General features: G+C 37.0%; 1 protein-coding gene across 4 annotated transcripts in view; it reads right to left on the bottom strand.

Moving 5' to 3' along the window:
• Nucleotides 1–726: 726 nt before the first annotated feature.
• Nucleotides 727–23,174, bottom strand: part of LOC138317977 (homeobox protein Meis1-like) — a 114,667-nt gene continuing 92,219 nt past the window's right edge. For all 4 annotated transcript variants that reach the window (XM_069259972.1, XM_069259974.1, XM_069259973.1 and 1 more), the window contains 3 exons: nt 6,799–6,857; nt 4,754–4,834; nt 727–4,108 (listed from right to left, as the gene is read on the bottom strand). In XM_069259972.1, the coding sequence (XP_069116073.1) occupies nt 3,756–4,108; nt 4,754–4,834; nt 6,799–6,857 (493 nt within the window). In that variant the 3' untranslated portion in view covers nt 727–3,755. The remainder of the gene's footprint in view (nt 4,109–4,753; nt 4,835–6,798; nt 6,858–23,174) is intronic.

Raw genomic sequence — 23,174 nt, forward strand, 5'->3', positions numbered from 1 at the left:
GAACAAATACGTTTTGCACTCTTCAGTGGTGTTCATTTTACATGACTAATATGGTACCAAAGTGTGGTGCATTCTTCAGGATATCCTGGTAGACTTTTCAGTACGAGCCGATAAGTAATATGTGTCAGAATGTGCATAGTATAGACTAAATATCTTGAAAATTATTAAAAGATTTTGTGAATTCTTGTCATTCTTGTCAAGTTTTATATTGGTTTTTTTCTCCCTTTGTTTTACTTGGGATGTTAAGACAGATAGGAATGACAATTTGATTATTTCACTATTGATCATTCCTGTGTGTTTGATGAATCCTTCAGGAAGTACTACATTGTACTTTATCTACAGGGTACAGGGTAAGTGTGAATCCAATGTATTGTATATTTTATATGAATACTATAAACAGATTAAATCTGACATAATCAAATAATAAGGCAGATTTTGTTTAAAATTTGAAAGATGACTGATGAAATAGCTCATCTACAAAGTTATCATTTTAATTTCATACAGAAAACTCAATCTGAGCAATTATATATTAGCCTAAATCTTCTAACTTCAAAAGCTCTAAGTATACTCTTGCTTTAATATACTAACAGTATGCAGCTCCTGAAGAGTTGTCAGTTTCAATTAAAGAAACATTGTTACAACAGTATAAATTTGAATTTAACCTTAATGCACATGTAGATGTTAGTTAATTTGAGCATTTCATCTAAACACAACACAACAATAAAATACCTTTTATTACAACAGTTTATTTCTCTGGAATTTTACTCAAAATATGTGACAATCTCGTATTAAAATTCCCTAAATTCAAAAGAACTAAGCTCCAAGCTTGGCGACATTTGTTCTCCAAACACCTCTCATACAAACACAATTATTCAATCCCACTTCTGAGGACACGCCCCCTCACACATAGCCGCGCCCATCGACCACGCCCATCTCGTCATAATTTCACTTATTCAATCAAGCATACCATAGATGTTTTGGTGAAGTTTTCTGTGATTGTCATAACTGTTGGAAAGTTACATTGTAATATACAATGACTTAATAATAACTACTCCCATGTCAAAAAAGGTAAAATTGCAGGTTTAAAATCAAAATCTTCATATAAAACATCAATTGTTTTGGAAAGGAAATAAGTTAAAAAGCATTTGGAGCTAAAATCAAATAATTCTAAAATACAAAAAATCAAACAATATTTTTCAGTGTAATTATTACAAGTAGGAAATCTTCCCATTGATTTTGAATTTTGCACCAATAGCACTTGGAAAACAGACCATGTAAAATGTTTTAACAATTCTCACAAATTCAAATAATACTTATACAATGGTTATTGAAAGCACTTATATAATCTAATTCAGATTGCTAGTAGTTTAAAACCATCAGCACTTACTCTAAAGAATTCTGGTAAACTTTTCTGAGAAACGTTTTCATAAAAGCATTTCTAAATTAATACTGATGAAAAGTTAATTTGTTTCTTATCTGAATTTCATTTTGAAGCAGCATTGAGACCTAATAATAGATACAATAATACCGTGTAATTAAAACAGATTATCTTCAAAAGGTTCCACAAAATGTCTAACCTGGCTGAATGAGGTTTTACAAAAAATATTAAAACTGGACAATACTTATTAATATTCCTCAAACTCTTGATGCCATTCATAGCATAAAAAAATACAAAATGGCACCTGCATTTTACTTGTTCAGAAATATCCTAAACATGTACTTTTTTATTTGACACATTACTATTATTTTTAAGAGAACAGGTAACATGTTCTTTGTAAAATAACATTTGAAGGAACTTTATTTCATTAAATTTAATACAGAATGGCTACAAATAAAAATATTTTGATCTTCATCGTGTCTGTATAGTTCAAGATTCACCAAATGCTGACAACTACATTTAGTCAATTGTACATACAATATTATGCTTGAAAAGATGTCATTCCCAGTCAATCCTTAAAAAGCAGGGGGAAAACGCCAAGTTTGTATCATCAACAAAAATGATTATTTCTAGCAACAAAGAAAATAAACCAGAAAAAAACCAGAATTAAATATATTTCACGAAACAAAATGTCAAAAATCACACCGATATTTTTATTGCTTTAGATATATAGCAATTCAGCTTGGCTTACAACCTGATACAAATCAAACAAATCAAGTTTTATCATCATACAAAAAAAATCCTGCTGTCATATTTGTTTCTCGCTCTCTCACACACTCCCTCGACACCAAACACCAAAATACATGTGCATCTCACATTCTACTACACACAATATAATGCACCAAATTCTCCTTTTCCAACATGCACCATTATGATATATAACCATTCTTTCACAAATGGCATTTTACAACAAAAAAATGTCTGAGGTAACGTTAAAGCTCAAATCTGATTGGCCAATTTTGGTCATGTATGTATCTATATATATAATTCTTCAGCAGCAAATCACAAACTGTCCTCCACTGACCTTAGGACACGCGCGTGAGAAGGAGTTCTCACGATCAATGACCTTGAGAAAAATCAGTGAACTTGAAAAGTACCCATGACCTAGGGAAACTTATCCACTGACCCTGGAAGGTCAGCATTTGACCTTGTGATTTTGCTGATAAAAAAAAATGAGTGTCGGCAAAGGCAAACCGGAAAGAGTTGCCAGCCTTGGAAAAGTTTCTCCCTCTGACTTCGACTGGCGCCGCCAATTGGTGCCATCGAGGTTTGCGTATATATATATATATAATATATGAGCATCCTGATGGTCTCCCCAGTCTTACCTCTCGGCTACAGATCATAATTAATACTGACATTGACATTGGTTTTACATTGTGATACTTCTCATAACAAATATTGTGACAGGACATCTCAATACTTATAAAAAAAACATATATATATATATAATGTGGAGGTGCAAAACTGGGGAAACCGGATCTCACAAAAGTACATAAATCAATTGTAGATCTAGAAAAAAAAATTGAAATATTATTTTTTTTTATTGTTAAATTTATAAGTGGAATGCTTGCAAAAAAACACATCTATGTCCGTGATCAATCAGTTCAACCCTGGCAGTACGAGGTATTTCAAATGTGTGACCACTCTATCCGGCTAAAATCTACACGACACTTGTAAGAGTCTCATAAATAGTTATAATACTAATACTTGAACACATCTCGTGTGTCCGTTGTCCTCAATAGGATAATACTATCAGCATGTTTGTGTTTTTTCCCCCCATACAGTTTTCACAACTATAAAGACTAGTATATGATAAGTTCGACCTGAGGCAAGTTGGCCCTTTAAACTCCCTCTGCGTCTGCGTGACCGACCCTCTGGCCGGTCAGACCAATCGCAACTGTCTGCCCATCCTTTTCTCCATCGTCACAAGGATGCGATACTGACTAGTTTTATACTGATTTGACCTAGTTAAGACCATCTTTTGGCTTGCGGTAAATTTTTCTGTATGCTAACAACAACACTTGACAGAACACTGTCTCACACGATCTGGAATTACATCCCGATACAGGACCTAGTCCGAATCTGTTGCCTGTTCGTCCGTTCCGATTTACCACAGCCAATAGCCATATCACCTATATGCGTAGTTCACAACTTCTGAAAAATAACACTGGCCTTTTTTTGTCTAAGTCAAACCTCAGGGCCACGCTCCAATGCACACAAGTTTGTCCATGTTGTCTTGACAACCACAATACAACGGTGTACGGCGACAGGAATGCCAGCCAGGCGCAACGCACATGTTCACACACCGCGACATCGTTTACCCTGCATGTATATCTTGTATATGTCCACCCATGCTTTCCATGCTGCTGTGAAGTGGCGGACTCTGGGCCGACCCCATCGACATGCCATGTGGGCTCATGCCGGGAGCTCCATGGCCCATCATCATATGGTGTGGGTGTCCAGGGATAAGCATGGCCTGCGAATGAACAGGGGGACGCAACTGTGACATTTGTGAGTACGAACTACTTCCTGTAACAGGGGGCGCGCCATACATGTCTCCCCCGTGCATACCCTGAACTCCTAACATATCATAACGCTGTGAACCGTCCATGTGAGGGTAACCGGCTTTCATAGGGTCATACATGTCACTGCCGGGTCGGCCTTGGAGCACTGAAATAAACAAAGGCAACATTACTAACCAAACAAAATATGGTATCAATCGGATAGAAAACCAACAGTGTGAACAAAAAGGTTAATAAATCAATGGATGGGAGGTTTGCCAGTTAAATTATGATAAACTCCAGACCTTCATGAAATTACACTCCAGAATATGAAAACAATGAACCAGGTTTTATAGTAGAAACCACAATATTCTACATATCCTAGTTAGTTATTCACCCCTAAAATTTCATAATGAACTGTTCCAGCTTTACAATTAGAAGAGTTCAAATGTGTATTTAGGGGTGAAGGCATTCTGTTTGCTTTTTACATGATATTTCTCAAACATCTCATAGGAACTCGTAATTGACTTGTTTTCCCAAACTACAATACATGAAAGCTAGCATAAAGATAAAACCTATCATGTTATTCAGAATTAAAATTCTAGGGCAACACCATCCACGCAAACTTGAATATATTTAGCTGAAGTTCAGTTGTACAGTTAAAGAGCGATATTGTCTTGGCCACTAAATAGACAATCAATATTTCAAGTCTTCCCGATATGTTGATTGTTTTTCTGAGTAAACTGCAGAGCAATTAAACCATTGAATATATTTTGTCTTCAAAATTTTACACCAAGCAATGATGAATACTTACTATGGGGCCCCATGTGGGCCATGGGCTGATTGTCGGGCCAGCCCATGCCTCCGTCTGGACTGTAACCATGACTACCAGGGGCTGCAACAAAACAGAAACACCATTACAATCCTGTGCGTTTCACAATGCAATTTAAATACTTATAGGCGCACATGTATCCCAGAATGCAATTTCTAGGTCCCGTAGGCGATATTTCCATTTTATTCGCTCATCTACGTAGTAATACCTAGGTGTCTGCCAGCGAGAGTCATGGGTAATTTGGAACGCATTTGAAAGTTTAAAACTTTAAAACGACGTATAAATGCTGTGTGCCAAGACAACACTGTGCGAGTATTTAGAATTTTTTTACACATTTACAGTCCCCTGTCAGGGCGAGGGGGTCTAAATATATCTCACTAAATAACACCGCCTCATCAATGCTCCGATTCATGGCAGCATCTCCTCGATATATTCTTTTTATGAGTGCCAAACGAGGCTTGTGGAGGGTCTCATCATAAAGCCAACTTTTTAAGCGTTTTCTGAACAGAAATGAGAACATTTTTGCAAGCACTGCCCTCTGTGAGTCCCCGGCTCATAATGGGGATTCAATAAAATGCTAGTTTTTTGCCCCTTAGGAGTCTGATGTTACTGTCAGTAGATAATGAGAGGAAAAGAAATGCAATTTGTAAAAGAGCTCCACTACCTAACCACCATCCCTCGTCTAATAGTTTGCTCTGGACCACTTGCCGTGAGTTAATTATGAGCGCTCGTGTAGATAAATACTAAATTGATGTTGATATATGCCAATTCAATGTTAAATAGGCTTTTTAAAACATATCATATGTACTGGGATATTTAGGTCAATCAAAAGCTGGGCTACAAAGTAAAGTACAGTTCTACATTCCCAGAATGCTAGTTTTTGGTGAGTGACTGCCGGGCGATATCATCATACACGTAGGTTAATGGAAATGTGATTACCTAGAAATTTAATATTACACTCGACTTTAACACCAAAATACTCTCCTAGCTAACAGTTACAAAAGATTTCCTCTAACCTTTACTGACTGAGGCAGATCCAAAGACATAACTCTGACTTATCGCCAGAGTCTATATATAAAGTATATCTCAGACATTCATTTTACCTAAATACTTCCATGCACAAGTTATTAAAACGGCGCAAACTTTCATCTACGAAACACACAATGTTTCACTTTCAACTGCTCTACAGAAATCCCTAGATAAATTTATGATGGCACTTCCAATATGAAAGTTTTAGCCATTAAAGTACAAAACAGCACACGAGACTCCATGTTAAAATGTCACTGTTGAATTTTTTCCTTATCTTTTGCAAAACCTTTTTTCTTCTTCAGTTTAACTGTGCATTACACCTAGTGGCAGTTTGCAGTTATGACGGAAGGAGTGTTTTAGGAACCATCTTACTGCATTAATTACGTCGTCGGCTGGCAAATTGCTTCTAACGACTCTTGTATATTGATGAATTTGGCAAGGAGAACTATAAATGAGGTTAATTTCATTAGCCGAATAAACCCTTCCCATCATCCTTTGCTACTATGATGCCAATTGCGGAGAGAATTTGTCATCAATGTAACAAACATGATGGCAGTACATTGCAACATTCTAAGAGTGTATGGAAAACATTCACAAACTACTGGATTTATGTGAACTGGCGATGTTAAGGCCTGAAGGCCAAACACGCCACTCTGGGTAATCGCAATACAAGTGAAAGGTAGCGTCAAACCTCGTTAACAAAGGTGAGACAGATGTAAATCCCTCCGCATACAAATTCAGATACTTAAGTGCACTAAATATAGCAATATATAACAAAGTATTGGATGGGTCAAATTCATCAAGTAAGACAAAAAAACACAAAAAAACCACTAATCATAATTACAATTTGAAAATTAAAATTTGGCTGGCAATCAACAAATCCAATATGAGGAATTGTTATTTTAAACAACATCAATATGATTAATTATTTGTTTGATCTCAAAAGAATTTATTCTTATCCAAAATGATAATACTTGGTTACCATGGAGACAACCTACCTGCTCGATTTGATTGGTCGATCATTGGCTGGACAATTCGTCTTCTTGCATTGATAAACCTGAAACGAAAGAAAGAAAAGTTGTAAAATCTGCAGTTACAAGCCAATTGTAACACAATTAAAGAGAATTAGATTTAAAAGTCAAAAGCAATGTTAAATGTTTGTATTGCCATTCTGACCTATGGCAGTGTGTGTGTATTAAATGTGGATGTGATTAAAATTGGTTTGGTGTGATGATGTTGCAGATGCTGGGAGTTGATTAAGCTGTAGAGATGCAGAAGCGAGTTTCTTTCCCCTATGAGTTTGACAGGGTGGTACTTGGTGTCTATGTTTAGTTAGAGAGCTCTGAGAGGACATTTGGTGTGGACAAACTGTCAGATTTGAGATCTGGATTGATTAATTGCTGCCGATCTGGTTCGGAGCCAAAACACCAGTTTCTCGGAGAGACTTCATAATTTGCCATGGTTTCCCTGCCTTGCTCATTAGTAGCAAAATCTTCCGTTTCCCTCTCCAACTTGTGCAAATTGCAACCCTATCCGAAACGAGAGTTACAAAGCCAAGACCAGACCTACCCGAGCCCCCCTCCCCCCTACCAGCCTCAAATTAAAGATGGAGTTTTAAAAGAAATGATAAATGATGCTAGGCATTGTGACTTGATCTGTTGTTCCCTGTGTTAACGTATTCTTCTCCAAATTACATCCTTACTCTCATTAGCGACCATTTCAAGATTGGGTTACAAGTTGATGACGCTTTCTGCTTCCGTACTTCATTTAATAAGTAACCGAGCTGCTGGGACTTGGAAGCTTAACAACGATGCCTTATTGAATGAGAGCATAAGAAAAAAAGCTGTAATGTGGCCAATCAAAGTTCTGTATATTGTCCTGCTGCGACCCAAGCCTCACTTTCAACCTCGACCCTACAGCCAGTTTGACAGAAAATTCATCTCAGCTGTCCACAAAATCCTCACTTTATCAACGTTAGTGGACTACTGTCTGGTGAAGACACTTCAAAAGGGAGACAATTGGAAGAAATGATATGAGGAGATTGGCTGGAGAGGTTGGAGAGGGGGAGGTGTAGTAAGGTTGGTGTGGTGGGCAGGGATTGAAAGGTGTGGTGAGGGGCAGGGAAAAGTGTGGTCGGGAGGTAAAGGAAGGAAAAACTTGAGGAAAAGAATAGAAGCAGAAAACTTCAAAAAAAATGTTTAAAGAAAGTTTAAAAGGAAAAAGATAAGTTAAAATATAAAAGGTAATATCCTTCTTCCAACTATTCCTATTTCCTCTTCCTTCCTTCAAACACATGAGTTAAGTTAGCAGTACTCGCTCCTATTGCCTCATCATGCGAGCTTTAACATACTCTATCATGCTCCAAGTTTTTCTCCGAATTACTTTGAAAAGATAATACATATGTTCTTATAAACATCATGTTGTATTTCCCTAAATACTTGTATCAAAGATCAAAGTCGATGCAGTGAAGTGTCTTAAATTACTCAAATTGCGGGAAAGCAATGTTGCTGGCTTTGAAGGTTGGGGAGTTTGGGGCTTAATTTAATTACATCAGAGATGCCTGCTCTGATGTAGGTTGATGTGTGACTGCGCAGCGGGAACGTACTTAGCCGAGCCCTCGCAAACCCCCCCCCATCAAAGCTCCCGAGAGATTTATAGTCACCCCTCTTCAAATCATGCAGATTTTATATAAATCTGAAAAATTAATCACGATAATTTCCAACTTGCTCCAGGGTATATGAAGGACAATGCAATTGAAAGTGAAAGTGAAACATGAATAAATTCTTAAATTGTCCCACCTGGGGGGGCCATTCCTAGTTGGAGGTAGATGTATCACGAACACTTATCATAGTGATATGGCACCGGCTATCGTCTCAACTAATAATAAATACCTACATCCAAAATCAATTTGAAAAATGACGGCCTAATTATCCATCTAGGATATTAAGAAGATATCAAAACTACATAATGGATATTGCCCGCCATTTGGGGTACCTAACAAGTGTCAAAATTCTCCATACATTTGCTAATGGCTTCTGTCAGAGATAGAACACTTCTGAGACAGCCTCCCTTCTATACTTAGTAATGACAGAACTATCGCACTTCAAAACTGACTTGATCAAAACCTGTCCGACTAATCGCTGGTCTGCCCGGTGACAGCCGTAGATGTGGAACTCTTCTGTTAATGGAGGCTTAATTAATGCTGCGTTACTGGTGAAGCCTTAAGACGGTAGCTGGTGACGGATTTCCACCAGATGAAGGGAGCGATTCCTTCTCTTGGGAGGAGTCCATGTCACTGTAATGTGTGATAATTCTTCGGTTTTGTTTTAATGACACAAACCGACAACCATTATCCCTAAATGTATGAATTATTTAAGATTTCTCGGGTCGGAAATGTGTTGGTGGACCGTCCTTGTGTGTCTGGACTAATCGTTGGTGTATCATCTAATACCGTAGCTGGTAAATCCTTATAACATACGTTCAGAAAACCACGGAGGAAAGGCTGCATTAATGCCAAGATACAAAATAAAAGGAAATCCAAACGCCAGGTTGCTGTATAATTTCCTTCATTAGCTAGGCTACTGACCAAAAGACACTCGTATTGTCCATTTTTTAATTACAATTTTTAGTAGAAAACAATAGAAATTCCGTGGGCGAGTGATCCTTAACACAGCTCCATTTCCTGTGACCTTTCCTGTCAGGAGTGTCCAACACCCAGTTAAGCCAACTTTATTAATGGTCAACACAGAACTGACCAGTCACATGACTGCTTCAGCCAATGTATCACAATAAAATCCAAAACCTGCTAGGAAAACACTTCCCTTGCTATAAACCAGAGTTAGCCTTCTGTAATCATTAGCAATTTTCTACACGTGTGGTATTTCCACAATAAAGAAAGTTCTTCATCTTTAATTTGATAAACATTTGAATTTCTATAATTATGTTTTTGTCAAACTATAAAGATCTCTTTATCTATGATGTAGCGTTAATTTTGTCAGAAATGTGAACATGTTCACTGCTATATACATAATTACCAGGTTGACACTTAAAATTCCATTTCTTCTTTGATCACACGTAGGTAATATGTCAAATTAAAAACATAAAATTCAAATTGCATCGAGTGTATGCGATGTAAATAGGACTGTGTGTAAGTGAGCCGTGCCTGTGCGATGATAAACAGCTGCCATGGAAATTGTATATCGCCACAGCATCCTTACTTTTTACACAGAGGCAGCTAAATGCCTAATTTATAGAGATCTTGGCATTGCGTATGTACAGAGGGTTTAAAAGTATTATAATGAGACGTGGGATAATTTTTCTCTACTTCGCTCCAGTTTCCATATAAACAGACCCAAATTCATTAGAACATCTAGCACGACTTCACCATTTTCAATCTTCTAGTTCACCACACAGAGCAAACGTCGATTTTTAATCCTCCACCATATCTGTGGTGTGAACGACAAACTTAAAATAACCCCCCCTTATTCTCCCCAAATACCATCTCCATCGCGGGTAGATTAGTTGAAATCCATTTTTGATAAAGACAATGTCCTTTTTCCTTGACTTTTAAGATATTTACAGAGCCGGCCGCCATTAGCCTAAGCCGGATAATCCAATCTTAATATAATACGTGGAGTTTCAACTGTCAAATTTCTGTCAAAAGTTTTGATGGATGCATAGAATTTTATTGACAGAGCTGAAATAAAGATTTTTTTCCTTAACTTTGGAAAAATGTGATGATTTTGTGATACCAAATTTTAATCTTTCGTGCCATAATCTTGAAAGGTCACACAGAGCTTAACGTTCGACAAAAAAAAGAAGTCTTTTCACATTGGGTGAAGTTTTTAAAATCTTAACCATCAAACGCCATTAAATCTTTTCTTTTAAGTCTGATAGCAATGAAATCTGAACCAAATTTAAATGAAAAGAACTTTGAATATTCATCATACGAAAACATTTTTTTCCTCTGTTGTGTAAAATCTTGGTATACTATGCTTCAGGTGAAAACATTTTTCCAACCCCTCTGAGTTGTAAAACCGTGGTACACAATACTAGAGCGCTACGGCAGGCATTGTTTGATACTGTATGGTATAATAATCGGGCTATATAATCGGCCCAGTGTGTGTGTTTTTGAGTCGGGTAGATGTAATGTGACCCTCACGTCAATTCCACAATCGAGGGTAAGTATGATGGCCGGGTGTAGGGTGACACCAGACAACAACTTTACTATGGGTGGCAGCCATTCTCTTCCGCTACGTTAACGACACTGCCCCAGAGGTCATGTTCCTTGACCTTTGTTGTTGTCATTTCTTCAAATTCACACAAAAAGCAGTGACGACTACTGCAGATAGGACAGAGTAATCTTCCAGCTGATTGGACAAGTCGTGACCAGAAGTTCTAGCGATACATCTGACCTCTAATCTGACCTCTACCCGTAATGAATCCACACTTATGTTGACTAAATGAAATGAGTAAGTTAGACGTAATTAGTCACCCTGTCAACACGAAACATCTAGTCAAGCATACAGGCCATTTTTCTTCTTCCTACCACCACCACCACCGTGTAACGACGAATGTGTCACTGTAAAAGATCTATTGCTCAACGTAATCAACATTTCAAAAAGGCCTTCCGTCAAGCAATATGATTGGTCAAATTATGTAAAATAACAACACTGTTTCACACCTTTTTAGGGTAAGTTATTGTAATTGTTTTGTAGATGACGATGAGAGGGCGACAGCAGCAGGGTGTCTTGTAGAGGCTGGAATGACGTTGGATGACAATTATCCATGTGATTTGTGATGTTCGGTAGAGTGATAATCACCTGCATCGTTTATACAGTACATGTGTACAGTGCCCACTGCACTATCTCTACTGTTGTAATACATGGCCTGGGCCCTTACATGCCTCCTATATCATCCACACACACAACTTGTTTATAAGCTCCAGATTAGTAAGAAGATCATCTCCCCAGATATCCCTCCTTCAGTATTTGTTTATCTGCTACTCCCTTCGTATTTTCTATTCACTATGCATATTTCCCCACCCCTGAAAAATCCTATCTCAAAATTCGTAGATGTATAATAGTACCACCAGAAATATTTATAGGTACACCTAACACCCAGGGCTTATTGTGTAACAACATTTGGGCTCGTATAAAAATATTATTAGAGCTCACAATATAGGTTTATATCACCCACGGAGGGCTTGCTAAATAAAAATACTACCATATCTCACAATGACAATATACCATACACTGAAGGCTCGTAATTAAAACTATTATTGTAGAGCTTATATAACAATAGCACTAGAGCTCACAATAGGACGGAGGGCTCGCTGTAGGAGAGTGTAATGTAGTATTGCTACATTCTCGCCCTGGTGCTGACACTCACAGTTTGCCTGTGTAGGCTAGTGTTGTGTTCTGTTTCCCTGTATAAACCTATCATCTGTAATTACATCACATTAGCAATGTCTCCCTAGACAGCTTGTACCAGTCTCCTATATATATCTCTACATCCACCAGGCTAAACAAATCCATCTCCATTACACATTGGACTATGGCTCCGACATGGCCCGCTCACTGAGGTATGGCCCATAGCGACAACATTAGACCCACCATGGCCCATAACAACTAGACCAGGCCCACCATGGCCCATAGCTACTGGACCAGGCCCAGCATTGCCCATAGCAACTAGACCAGGCCCACCATGGCCTGTAACCGAGACACGGCCATAATATAAGGCATAGCCCATTGGGCCTTTCTAAGACCACCATAGCCCATCACTAACTCATGGCCTATCATGGCCATATTAGGCACAACTTATGGCCCATCAGAACTTTCTTGGCCTGAAGACCCTAAAATAGATCCAATAAGCTCTTTCTGGATCTATCCTAGACCTGTCAGGCCCACTTGGCCTTTTCCTCACCCATTAAGCTGCCCTCCCTGGCCTACAGATTTAGAGACAATGGTATGGTTATGACAGGTGACCAGATGTAATTACAGGCCATCAGCAACTGTTCAAGGCATTGACCATCCTTCTTTAATGTTAGGTGGTCAAGCCAATGACCTAGTATAGGATAATTGGATTGGTCAGATGATATAAGCAGAATTCAAGCTTAGAATCAATGAGACTCAAATATGTAATACAGAAATAGTTCTTGTTTCTTTTTTCAGAGCTTTCCTCCCTTTTCAAACATTATAATAAATCAGTCGGAATAAAGTAATTTCAGTATGGTGATTAAATTTAAGTTTGAAAATAAAATTGCAACCTTTAAAAGTATGATAATTGTCAGATGTATAATTTTCCTTGAACCGTATGTAAGTACGTAAATGTCACACACTATATCAGGGGAAATAACTCAGCAGCTCTGAACCGTTAAATCATGTAAAATTTTCCGTTTGTTTTGCCTTCAAATAGATACAAATTTCACTTAAATAATTTAAAATCTATTACTGTATTCAATTGTTTGTTACACAAAGTGTGGGGGTCGTCACCGTGGTCCAAGATGAGACACCTTATCAGCTAGACTCACAACGACAAAATACAGCAATTCATGGATTTTTTCACTCGAAAAAATAGTAAGGCATGGCAAAATTAGCAATAAATATAATCAGATGAAATTAGAGAAGTATGGTAGTGGTATTCTTTTTCTCTATGTTAACATCGGATAAAATCTCTTAATTTAATGTTCCTCGCGGATGTGCTTCGGATGAAAGGGCGAATGGAGGATTTGAGTATTTCACTTTACACGGCGGGAATGTCCCGTCCCATTACATATGGTTGATATGTCATGCGTGAATATCAGATAGTGTGTGTGTTAAGCCTGAGGGCAGGGGTGGGAGAGATGGGGCCCTATGTTATTATCAATCCTACTGTTCCCATTGTCTCTGTAATCAGCCTTAATGCACATCTAATCTCGACAATAATTAAAAAATAGGGGTTAAGATGGACCTCCACTGGGTAACTAAATCTATATATTGATTAGAGGCATGGGGGGAAAATACCCTTCTCATCATCACAACGTAACAGAACGGTCTAAGTGGCTTTCTGCATCGTCAGTGTGGATAGGTCCGGAGGCTGACATAGAGGCATTCAGACACTTTATTCAACCTCTTAAAAGGTGCAGAAGTCAACTACTAATTTAATAACCCTTACTCATATGTTTTCTTTTTCTATAATTATCCAATTTACTATTTTTGGATCGGCAGCCAATTCCCAGATGGTGTTATACCAATAAATTTATAGGCTAACTTTTATAATTGATAAAGTTTTATTTCATGAAAAAATAATTACGGTTTTATATGGCCCTAATGAAGAATCCTGCCAAAGGCAAAATATATCAAGGTTGATTTTTTTTTTCTATTTGGGTCATGTTAATTTTCAGTGAAGATGTCTTTCTTTCATTTTATTTTTATTATTTAATATTTAGGTCATATAAATTTTCAGGGAAGAGGTTTTTTTTCATTTAATTTTTCCAATATTTATTATTTTTGCCTTTATGAAATTTAAATGAAAAAATATGCCTTATAGAACTTTATCATATTTACTGGGAACAGTGTTGCTGAGCTAATTTGAAAATGATATACAAGTTGTCGAGGGTTAATACATTGGCTGCCCTTAAACTGGTGTAGTTGAAGGCAATTTACCACTCATTTCTATTTGTCTAAAATGCACATCAACTCCTGCCAAACATCTCTCAAGCATCATCAGGTGTACGATGACGGCCATACTTAACTTCTCAAAATCGACACGGTTAGCAGCCTCCAGTTTAATGACACAAATATGATTCATAAAGTTTTGAGCCGTTCATAAAAAAAGCATAATACTGAGTATACTGTAAAAAGCCGACAGCAGGAGGGTAACTCCCGGTCTGGCGTTATCGCTACCATAGATAGCACCCAGTGCGATACTTCCCCCCACCCCCTCGGTAAGCAGGGCCCAGCTTCCTCCACAGCCCATTATACCAACCTGGCACAAATGATTTATTAGAAACCCTAAAAAATATTATTTGTCTTTCGGGGTGGCCTAGCACATTTTAAATCATTTCTTCCCCAGGCATATGCTGACTCGGGACAAAAACTGTTCCTTTAGATTTATCTCCCTTCCCACCTTGCTGTAGGCACTTCATCTTGTTGTTAGAAGATTATATCGACATCTGACCCCAATATCGCTTCCCCCTCCCTCCCAATCGCTTAGGATATTACTTATAGTGCCAGAAGGAAGGCTAAAAACTGTAAAATACTACATTTGTTAGACACTACAAAATCCTTACAGATTCCTAATTATCACTAACAAACGATCAAATATCCAGGTTTTCACTACTTATCTAGGATGTCAAGTGTTAAACTTCCATTAAAATGTGATAACAAAATCAATATATCGTGTCAGAGATAAATTGATAAACTGCCAATAAACATAGATATACTAGTATTTACAGATCATATCTCATAATCCTCCATTTTTACACCAAAGCATGTACTTATAAAAAGCCATGCAGTATGTCCCTTTTTCCGGTTTTGAAATTTGAGAAATGGGATATAAATAATACGACATAGGAACAGGAAGTGAGTATGGCATTATGGGTCGGCCCTCTAATGGTTCCCTTACTGTGAATTTATGCATAAAAATGCCAAAGGAAGGGACAAGTTGTTATCCCTGGTGTCTTCTGCCAATAAATTTTTGTTCCTGGCAGTCTCCTTCATATGGTCGCTATGGCAGCACAAATTAAAATTCTGATAAGGGATTGAAAATAACATTAAAATGTAATGTGAGATGCGTGCTGATAAGGCAAAGAAAATGGCTGGCATCTTCGCCAGCATCCCAAAACCTCATCTCCTTCACAGGGATATCGGCATGTAGCTCCAATTTTAAAACAATGAACCGCAAATAAACTCCACACAACCTGGTGTACTGGAGTTGGTGCAGGTCGACTAAGCGAACAGATTATGTGCAATGTGTCAAAAATGCTACAAATCTCCCTTCAAATGGCTCTGTAAGAGAAAGGGGCAAAATTAGAACTATAGTCTGTTTCCAAAAACTCCATCTCAAAGTACTGTTTCCACAATTACAATACTGTTGTTGTAACCAAAAGTAACAGGAAGTAAGTTAATGTGGAGCCATTGCTTGTCAACTACTTCTGACTATACTATTTATTTTGACAGTATTCGGTGACTTTCTAACGATCTAAACAAACCTGCTCCATACTCCATCTCACCATCGACACAAAGCATGTTATGGGTATTACGTCAAGTTACAAAATGAAACATTTGTCTTTCAAGCAGTGCTGATCTTTTTTCCGCATCGTTGAAGGACCAGTGTGATGATGGTTGTCAAGAAGCCATTAGACATTAAGTAATGCTTTACTTTCTACACTGAGTACTTATACGAAACCTGCTATAACGCAAAGAAATAGAAACTGAAATATCATCATCAGAGGGAGATATGAGGGATGCTAAGTATTCAAACTGTGGCCAAGTCGGATAGTTTCTTGGGTGTTTTTTGACTTCCTGCTCGAACAGGCTGGAGCCAGGCTTATCAGGAAGGGGGGAATGGGGAATAAAAAAACACCGAGAATGTGTTAACTGTAGGCATGGATCGCAGCTGGATGCCCCATCACTGCTCAACTCGTCACTGGAGCAACACAACACAATATTTTCTGACCCATTACCCTCACCGATAACTGATTCTACCATAAATATATAGTTACAAGTAGCGGAAGGCAGAGAAGGCCGTAAAAAACACCAGAATACAATAAATGTATTTTCTCTCCAACTTAACCAGGCTTTCGGGTATTAAACCTGCCAGATTCTAGAAATGACACACACCGGAATGTAGGCCTCTTCCTAACACATAAATGCCCAGACTCGTTTCATTCCAAAGCATCGTCAACTTCCAACGTGTTTTTCAATTTTTTGTCCAGACTGTTTGGTGTACAAGTCTAGCTTTGACAAGTTGTCTTAAGTAAATAAATGGTCTTGTAAGGATCAGGATTTATCTGTTCAGCAACCGAATGTCATTTAAATATCAATATACTGTTAGTTCGAATGATTTGCTGATCCGACAAGACTTTGAGCTCGCTTTAAAAGTCGTTTATATATCCGACTATGATTTTACTTTTGTTGTATTTTCTGTTGCATCAAAACTCTCGTAAAACCACAATATACGCAAACTTTCATTTTTTAATTTCATTTTAACATCCGAGAAAAGATAAATATTTTCCGTGTTCGCCCTTAAAACACCATTATATAAACAGAGAACAATTTGGAGGAAGTCTATGGTAGGCGAACACATCACTATATGAGTTGTGGAGAGGTTTTTTTTTTGGATTTGTGGTGAGTAGTGTTGAGTACAATATTTCGGTGGGGGGATACCAGACCGGTGCTGAGGTGAAACTCTATCAGCATGCCACTAAACCTATCATTAAAACCCCATTACCAAGCTTGGCTTAGCCCTGGTAACATGTCTGAAGAAAAAGCGCTTGGATTCAGTATTACTGGTAAACTTCAGCTGGCTACTCGACACATCAAACAGCAAGCTCTGACAATGGCCAACACCGACTTTTGATTAAATCCACCACATTACATTAGCCATTGAAAAAAAAATTGGGGGTCAAAACAAAATCACCTACAAAATGGCTAAACATTTTAGTGTGGAAATGATCAGTGTTTGTCTAAGGGTGGTGATTATCCCACTTGGAGACAACAAAGACAGCGACAATCATCTGTTTTGGGTAGGAGTGGTCCAATCCAGGTATTCAAAGATGGCATTTGACAAACGATGGTCGTCCACAATGACCGAGGCCAGGTCATTACAAAACTACCATCAAAACACAGGATATTGGCCAGGAGAGGATGGGGTATCGGTGTATAGTCTGTCCTGCCCACTCGGACCATTGTGTCCAGAGTGACCACAATACACCCTGGATCCTCCCCTGCTAAATGGTCTTTACAGAAAAGAAACCCAATCTGAGGGATCTTTTCCATATCTTTCATGAACTGTCTTGCCTCGGCCATTCCAACATTGATTAGAATACCACAGGAAATTGCCAACAAGTATGCCTAATGTCAAAGAACTGTGTTCAATGAAATGCAGATCAATCTACCAATCATTATTTTCTAAATACTTATTGATCGTGTTACGAGACTTGATTACAAAAGTCGTGTAAAGTAAAAAAAAAAAACTAAAAAAAAACCAACATTTTATCTCTTCTCTTTTCCAACACATATTTTTCTGGGGAAAGTATTCGGTTTTTTTAAGGATCCCAGAGAAATGTTCCAGTCCAGGGCCAAAGGAATATATCTGAGCGAGGAGACCCATCATTTGCCAGCATATTGGTGGAAAAAATCGGAACAAGCTGCAAATTAGTTTTTTGTAATTCAATTTTAACTAGAGAAGTACCATGAAATTGCAAACAGGAGTCGTCACAGCCATGTGGTAAGTTGTGGAATGAGGAAACTCGATCAATGTCGTCAAACGTGGAGTCTGATTTCACAGAGTTAAGCGACCATCAGAGATTTCAACATGGTACTTGAATTGGTTGAAATTCATGTAGTTTGTCTCTAAATGGCAATCCACTCATGTGCTCTGTCATCAAACGCCGGTCTAAGAGCAGATCGGGGAATTAATTCTGTGACCCGACAACATTATAAGAGCAATTCAGAAAATAAGAAAACAGGAAAAATGCTGGTCTTTCTCATAACCAGATCTTTTAAAAGTTGATAAATCCCTCTTAGGAACTGTTCAACATGAACCCATTGTCCTTGGTTAACTAGCGCTCATTAACAGATCACAAGTTCATACCTTTGGGAACCTTCAGATTCGACAGTTACTGCCAGGAAAGGGGGGGGGGGGAACAAGGGTACATAACTCTATAAAATTTAACACAGAACTTTTCATGCTTAGTTTGTCAAACTACGCTTCAGGACTTACAAATGAAAGATTTATCAATTGCTGTACTTTTATATTGAATTATTGCAGATACTTATTTTTTCTTTTATGAACTTAAAGATGCTTCACTGCCGACAGAGCATAAACAATACTCGTCATTTGTACGATAATTGGTGTTTAATCATGTATAAATATGTTTAATTAACACAAAAAATAATATGAAATAATTGAATTTGCTTTTGGTGCATGCGCAATCAGTACTTCATTTCATATAGGTCATAGTGCCACAGATTTTTTTCGGGATGTAATTAATTATTCTTATCTTGAAGTAAAATTAGAACCTCAAACTTTTCAACGGTGGTAATTATGTAAAGTAAATAACTTTAGTAACTAAAGAAAATAACTTATTTGTCTGCTTCTGTTTTTTGATAGAGAAAATTACCATTTGTCAGCGGTGGAACATCATTAAATCTATTATAAGAATGTTTGAATTCTTGCAATTGGAGGTATATGACATTGAAATTTCATAAGAAAAATTAAAAGTTAGAGAATCATAATGAATCTTTTTCCTGAAGTAAAAGTGTAATTAGAAAAATAAATAAATGTAAAAATTATTTCAGAAATTAAGAACATCAATACATAAAATTCCCATCCAAATTTTTCTTCAAAAAGGTTGAAAGTTGAATTTGCCTAAAAACAAGGTCATTATGAATGCTGAATTCCTAACCTCCATAGACAAAATATTATGCCACTATGACTTGTCAGAGATTTCAATGAATATTCGCCTGGCCAGAAAAAAACTTTATCTTCTGATCAAACTGGTGGTTTTCTTATTACATTGTCTATAGTCTGAAAAAAATATAGAAGAATATGAATATGTCTGTCTCGGCCTATGAAAGGAAAATATGAAAATAACAAGAGCAGCTTCTTCTGCCTGATTTGCTAGCCAGCCAAGCAGACAGCATGTAAGTGCTGACACCTAGACTAGTCTGCTGATGACACTATTGACAAGGGCTGACAGTAACAAGAGTTGACTTGTCAACATCTAAACTTAGATCTCTTACCACCTATAAGATCACTCCTCCCCTTCCTACTACCACCAAGATCACCCCCTCCCCCCTATATCATAGGGTCTAAAACCAAAATGATAACAACAAATCTGACACATAGCTTTAAAACAAAGATAAAGTTATCTCCGTTCCATTAAAAATGGCCACCAGATCAGTTTTTGTTCCTCCAAAAATTTGGCCCAATTATACCTCACAACCTAATTATGTGTCTTTTGGGGGGAAATTTGAAAAGCAATTTCACGAAATACTGATGATTTGGTGGTGCATGAAATAAAATCAATCTTCTTCCCATGTCTTTAAAGCTACCCCCCCCCCCCCCCCGGGTATGTCAATGAAATGTTTACGTTTTTCAAGCTAACAGTACCGAAGTCAGTAGATGGAGGGTTATTGGGTCATAATGAGGCGATCGCATGTATAAAACTAGCATGTGTCATTTGGATGGTGAGATCAGTCACCAGACCGGTCACTATCCTACAAATGTCGGTATAGCAGTGAATTTTCTCATTACGATTCATTGACTGGTAAAATCAACAATAACAACGTTTAGTTCCCCCTGGCTGACTAAAAATAGTATTTTGAAAGAAAATACACCTTAAACCGAACCACAAATCAATTTTCAAACTTCGGGTGATGAAATACTGAACCAACTGAAATTACTTCAAATCTAGTTGAATCAATGTGTCTACGATCAATTTTTTTCAATATAAACTGTGCTAAAATCAAAACAAAAACAGATTAAGAATTTTATTAATGTATTTCAGGGTTGAAAGCCTGGAATGAAACAGAGTACATATCCCTGATCAATATGCAGAAATTATCTCTGAATTAATTTTTAAAGATATCGCAATAAGATTTGCCTTCTGGGGTTCGCTTGTGTTTGTGAATAGTTGTGTGAAGATAAACCCAAGCCTCAGGACTCATCACCGAGCCACACATGGGGCCAGAGATAGCTACCCCTGTCATCCATCTCCCTGGAGACAAGAGGACAAAAACGAGGGTCAGGACTATCTCCCTAGCGACAGAGGATAAAAACGGGGGTCAGGATTGGTCCCTAATGCTGGTTGTTGATCCGTGAAATAATTCATGTCTCCATTTTAGCTCCAGCAGCTGTCTAAGACATCCTCTATTGTATGAGATTTCGAGTTGAGAGTTTTGATTTCTTAATTTCATCTAAAGCATCGAGATTTAGGAACACTGACCACGGAGAAATTTTGGACGATATTTTCACACACACTAAAGATGTCAATCTTAGGAACAACTACAATAAAAAGAAAACCTAACAACTTTTTTCCTCTGTAGATGTTCATCTCCAAACACTGACCCCACATCTCTTTTAACTAACGAGCAGTTTCTCATCATCTTCACCCTGGCTTCAGATCTTATCTTGAATAACTAAACAGGAGCCGACAAATAAAACTTTACCCTGAGCCGACAAACGTTGGCAGGTTTTTTTTCCGCAGTTCTGCAGTCATTATACAACTTGAGAACCTAAACGTTTAATCTCCCTTCTTACATGTATTTTGAAGAAACCAATTTATCTAAGGTGTTGAGGCTAGTAATCAGATCTAGATTAGTTAACACTGCCAAGGCCTAGCACTCTAACATCACCACTATTATATACACCGCACACATTTTTTTCTAATTCCTTGTTCCGATCAAATTTCAATCAGTAAATTTCTTCATCCTAGTACTAATTGAGCCTAAAGATTTCTACCGATAAACTCTTATTCTAAATAAAAGTCACTAATGTAATTTAAATCTGACAGAAATCAAATCAATTAAAAACAAATTCTAAAAACTTTTAAGTATTGTATATTTTTTCTCCTACACTTCACTGACATAAAAAGTTGAATGAAAATTCTGTTAAAAAAACAAATGAAAAACAGGCCTTTCCCTGTGAAACAAAGAACCGACTGTTAACCGAGAACCTTTTCCTACTTAACATGAAACCAAATGTATCTTTTTCTCATTACAAAACACATTCAGAAAAATTCAATTTCCTCTTTAAAAACCCCGTCAGAATTAAGGTTTAAATACTTGAAAACATAATAATTTCCAATCATTATTTGCACTCATTGAATATAATTAAAAATTCATTGAAAGTGCCAATTAGGGTGATTTTTACTTTCCAACGCATTCAAGCGTATCTAAACACAGTATAAGAAAGACCATTATAAACAATAGCTGAAATCTAGATTAAAAACACTTCAGATTTACATTAAATGGCTAATTCATAATAATTACCGTTGACTTGATTAAGAGTAATTTGATTTTAAACATGACATTTTCAATATCAGTTTTATTTTAGTAATCTATTAGTATTTTTCCTGCCATTAATTCAGCTTTAAGTTGATCTTATACAGAAACTGCATTCAATTTCCTTTCAGATAAAGTGTTATCCGCAATTCTAATTCAGTTATCAGCCGAGATCAGGAAAAAATATCTTGACAGATTTTCATCATCAATATCATTGAACATCTCTGAAACCATCTTCTTTCACAGGTATATGATTTCTCTCTCTAAAAATAAGGGGGAAAAAATCTTTCATAATTTTCTGTATAGTGAACTGTAGTCAGCAATAAAATGCCGAGAGATCAAGATATTTCCCTTGATCGTAATACAAGATGGCAAACATTAAGACGAAGCTGTTTAAAAAGACCAGAAATTCACCTATTTGAGATGAATTTACACATCACTACCAGATGTGTCGTTTATTATGAAAAGAAGGAGCTTGGGTGGCAAGACTTGCGTTAGTTCCGATTTTTATGAGAAAATTTGTGATGCGTTTTATGTGCTAGTTCATTGACATTGCCGGGGCCAGTTTACCAAGCATCCCAGTGACACATTCTGATGATTACCTGAAGGATCCTTTGACTGGTTCTGCACGTGTGATTTTTTCTAAAAACTGTAATCTTGGTCTTATTCATCCATGCATATGTTTATAGAGCAAATTGCTAGATTTCACCTGATATCATCATAGCGCTATGCAACTTGTCAGATAAGCCAGATTTTTTTTCCTGCTAAAAATAGCGGAGCAGAGATCATTAAAACTCCTGTTGTAAAATGTCATTACTCGTTCTACTGTTATCTAAATTCAATCTTTATGATAAAATATGTCAGGTATTCATTTTCTTGAGAAATGTAAAGTTATTTTAATGCCCTATCTAAAGTGTATACCTTTGTTTTCAATTTTAATAAAAAAAATTTATTTTTACCCCTTGTTTCTTTCCAAATCAAATTTTAAAAGTTTGAATTTAGAAATTAATTTTTTTCTCTCTTCATTTTCTTGCGTAATATTTGAAAAAAATCATCATTTCAATTTTTATTTATCAAATTTTAAAACAGTAATGATTATCATAACCAATATGAATTACATTGCTATTGTAAATATTATTATTACTACAGTATTAATAACACTA

Source organism: Argopecten irradians, chromosome 3 (assembly GCF_041381155.1).
Source record: "Argopecten irradians isolate NY chromosome 3, Ai_NY, whole genome shotgun sequence".
In the NCBI taxonomy this organism is placed as follows: Eukaryota; Metazoa; Mollusca; class Bivalvia; order Pectinida; family Pectinidae; genus Argopecten; species Argopecten irradians.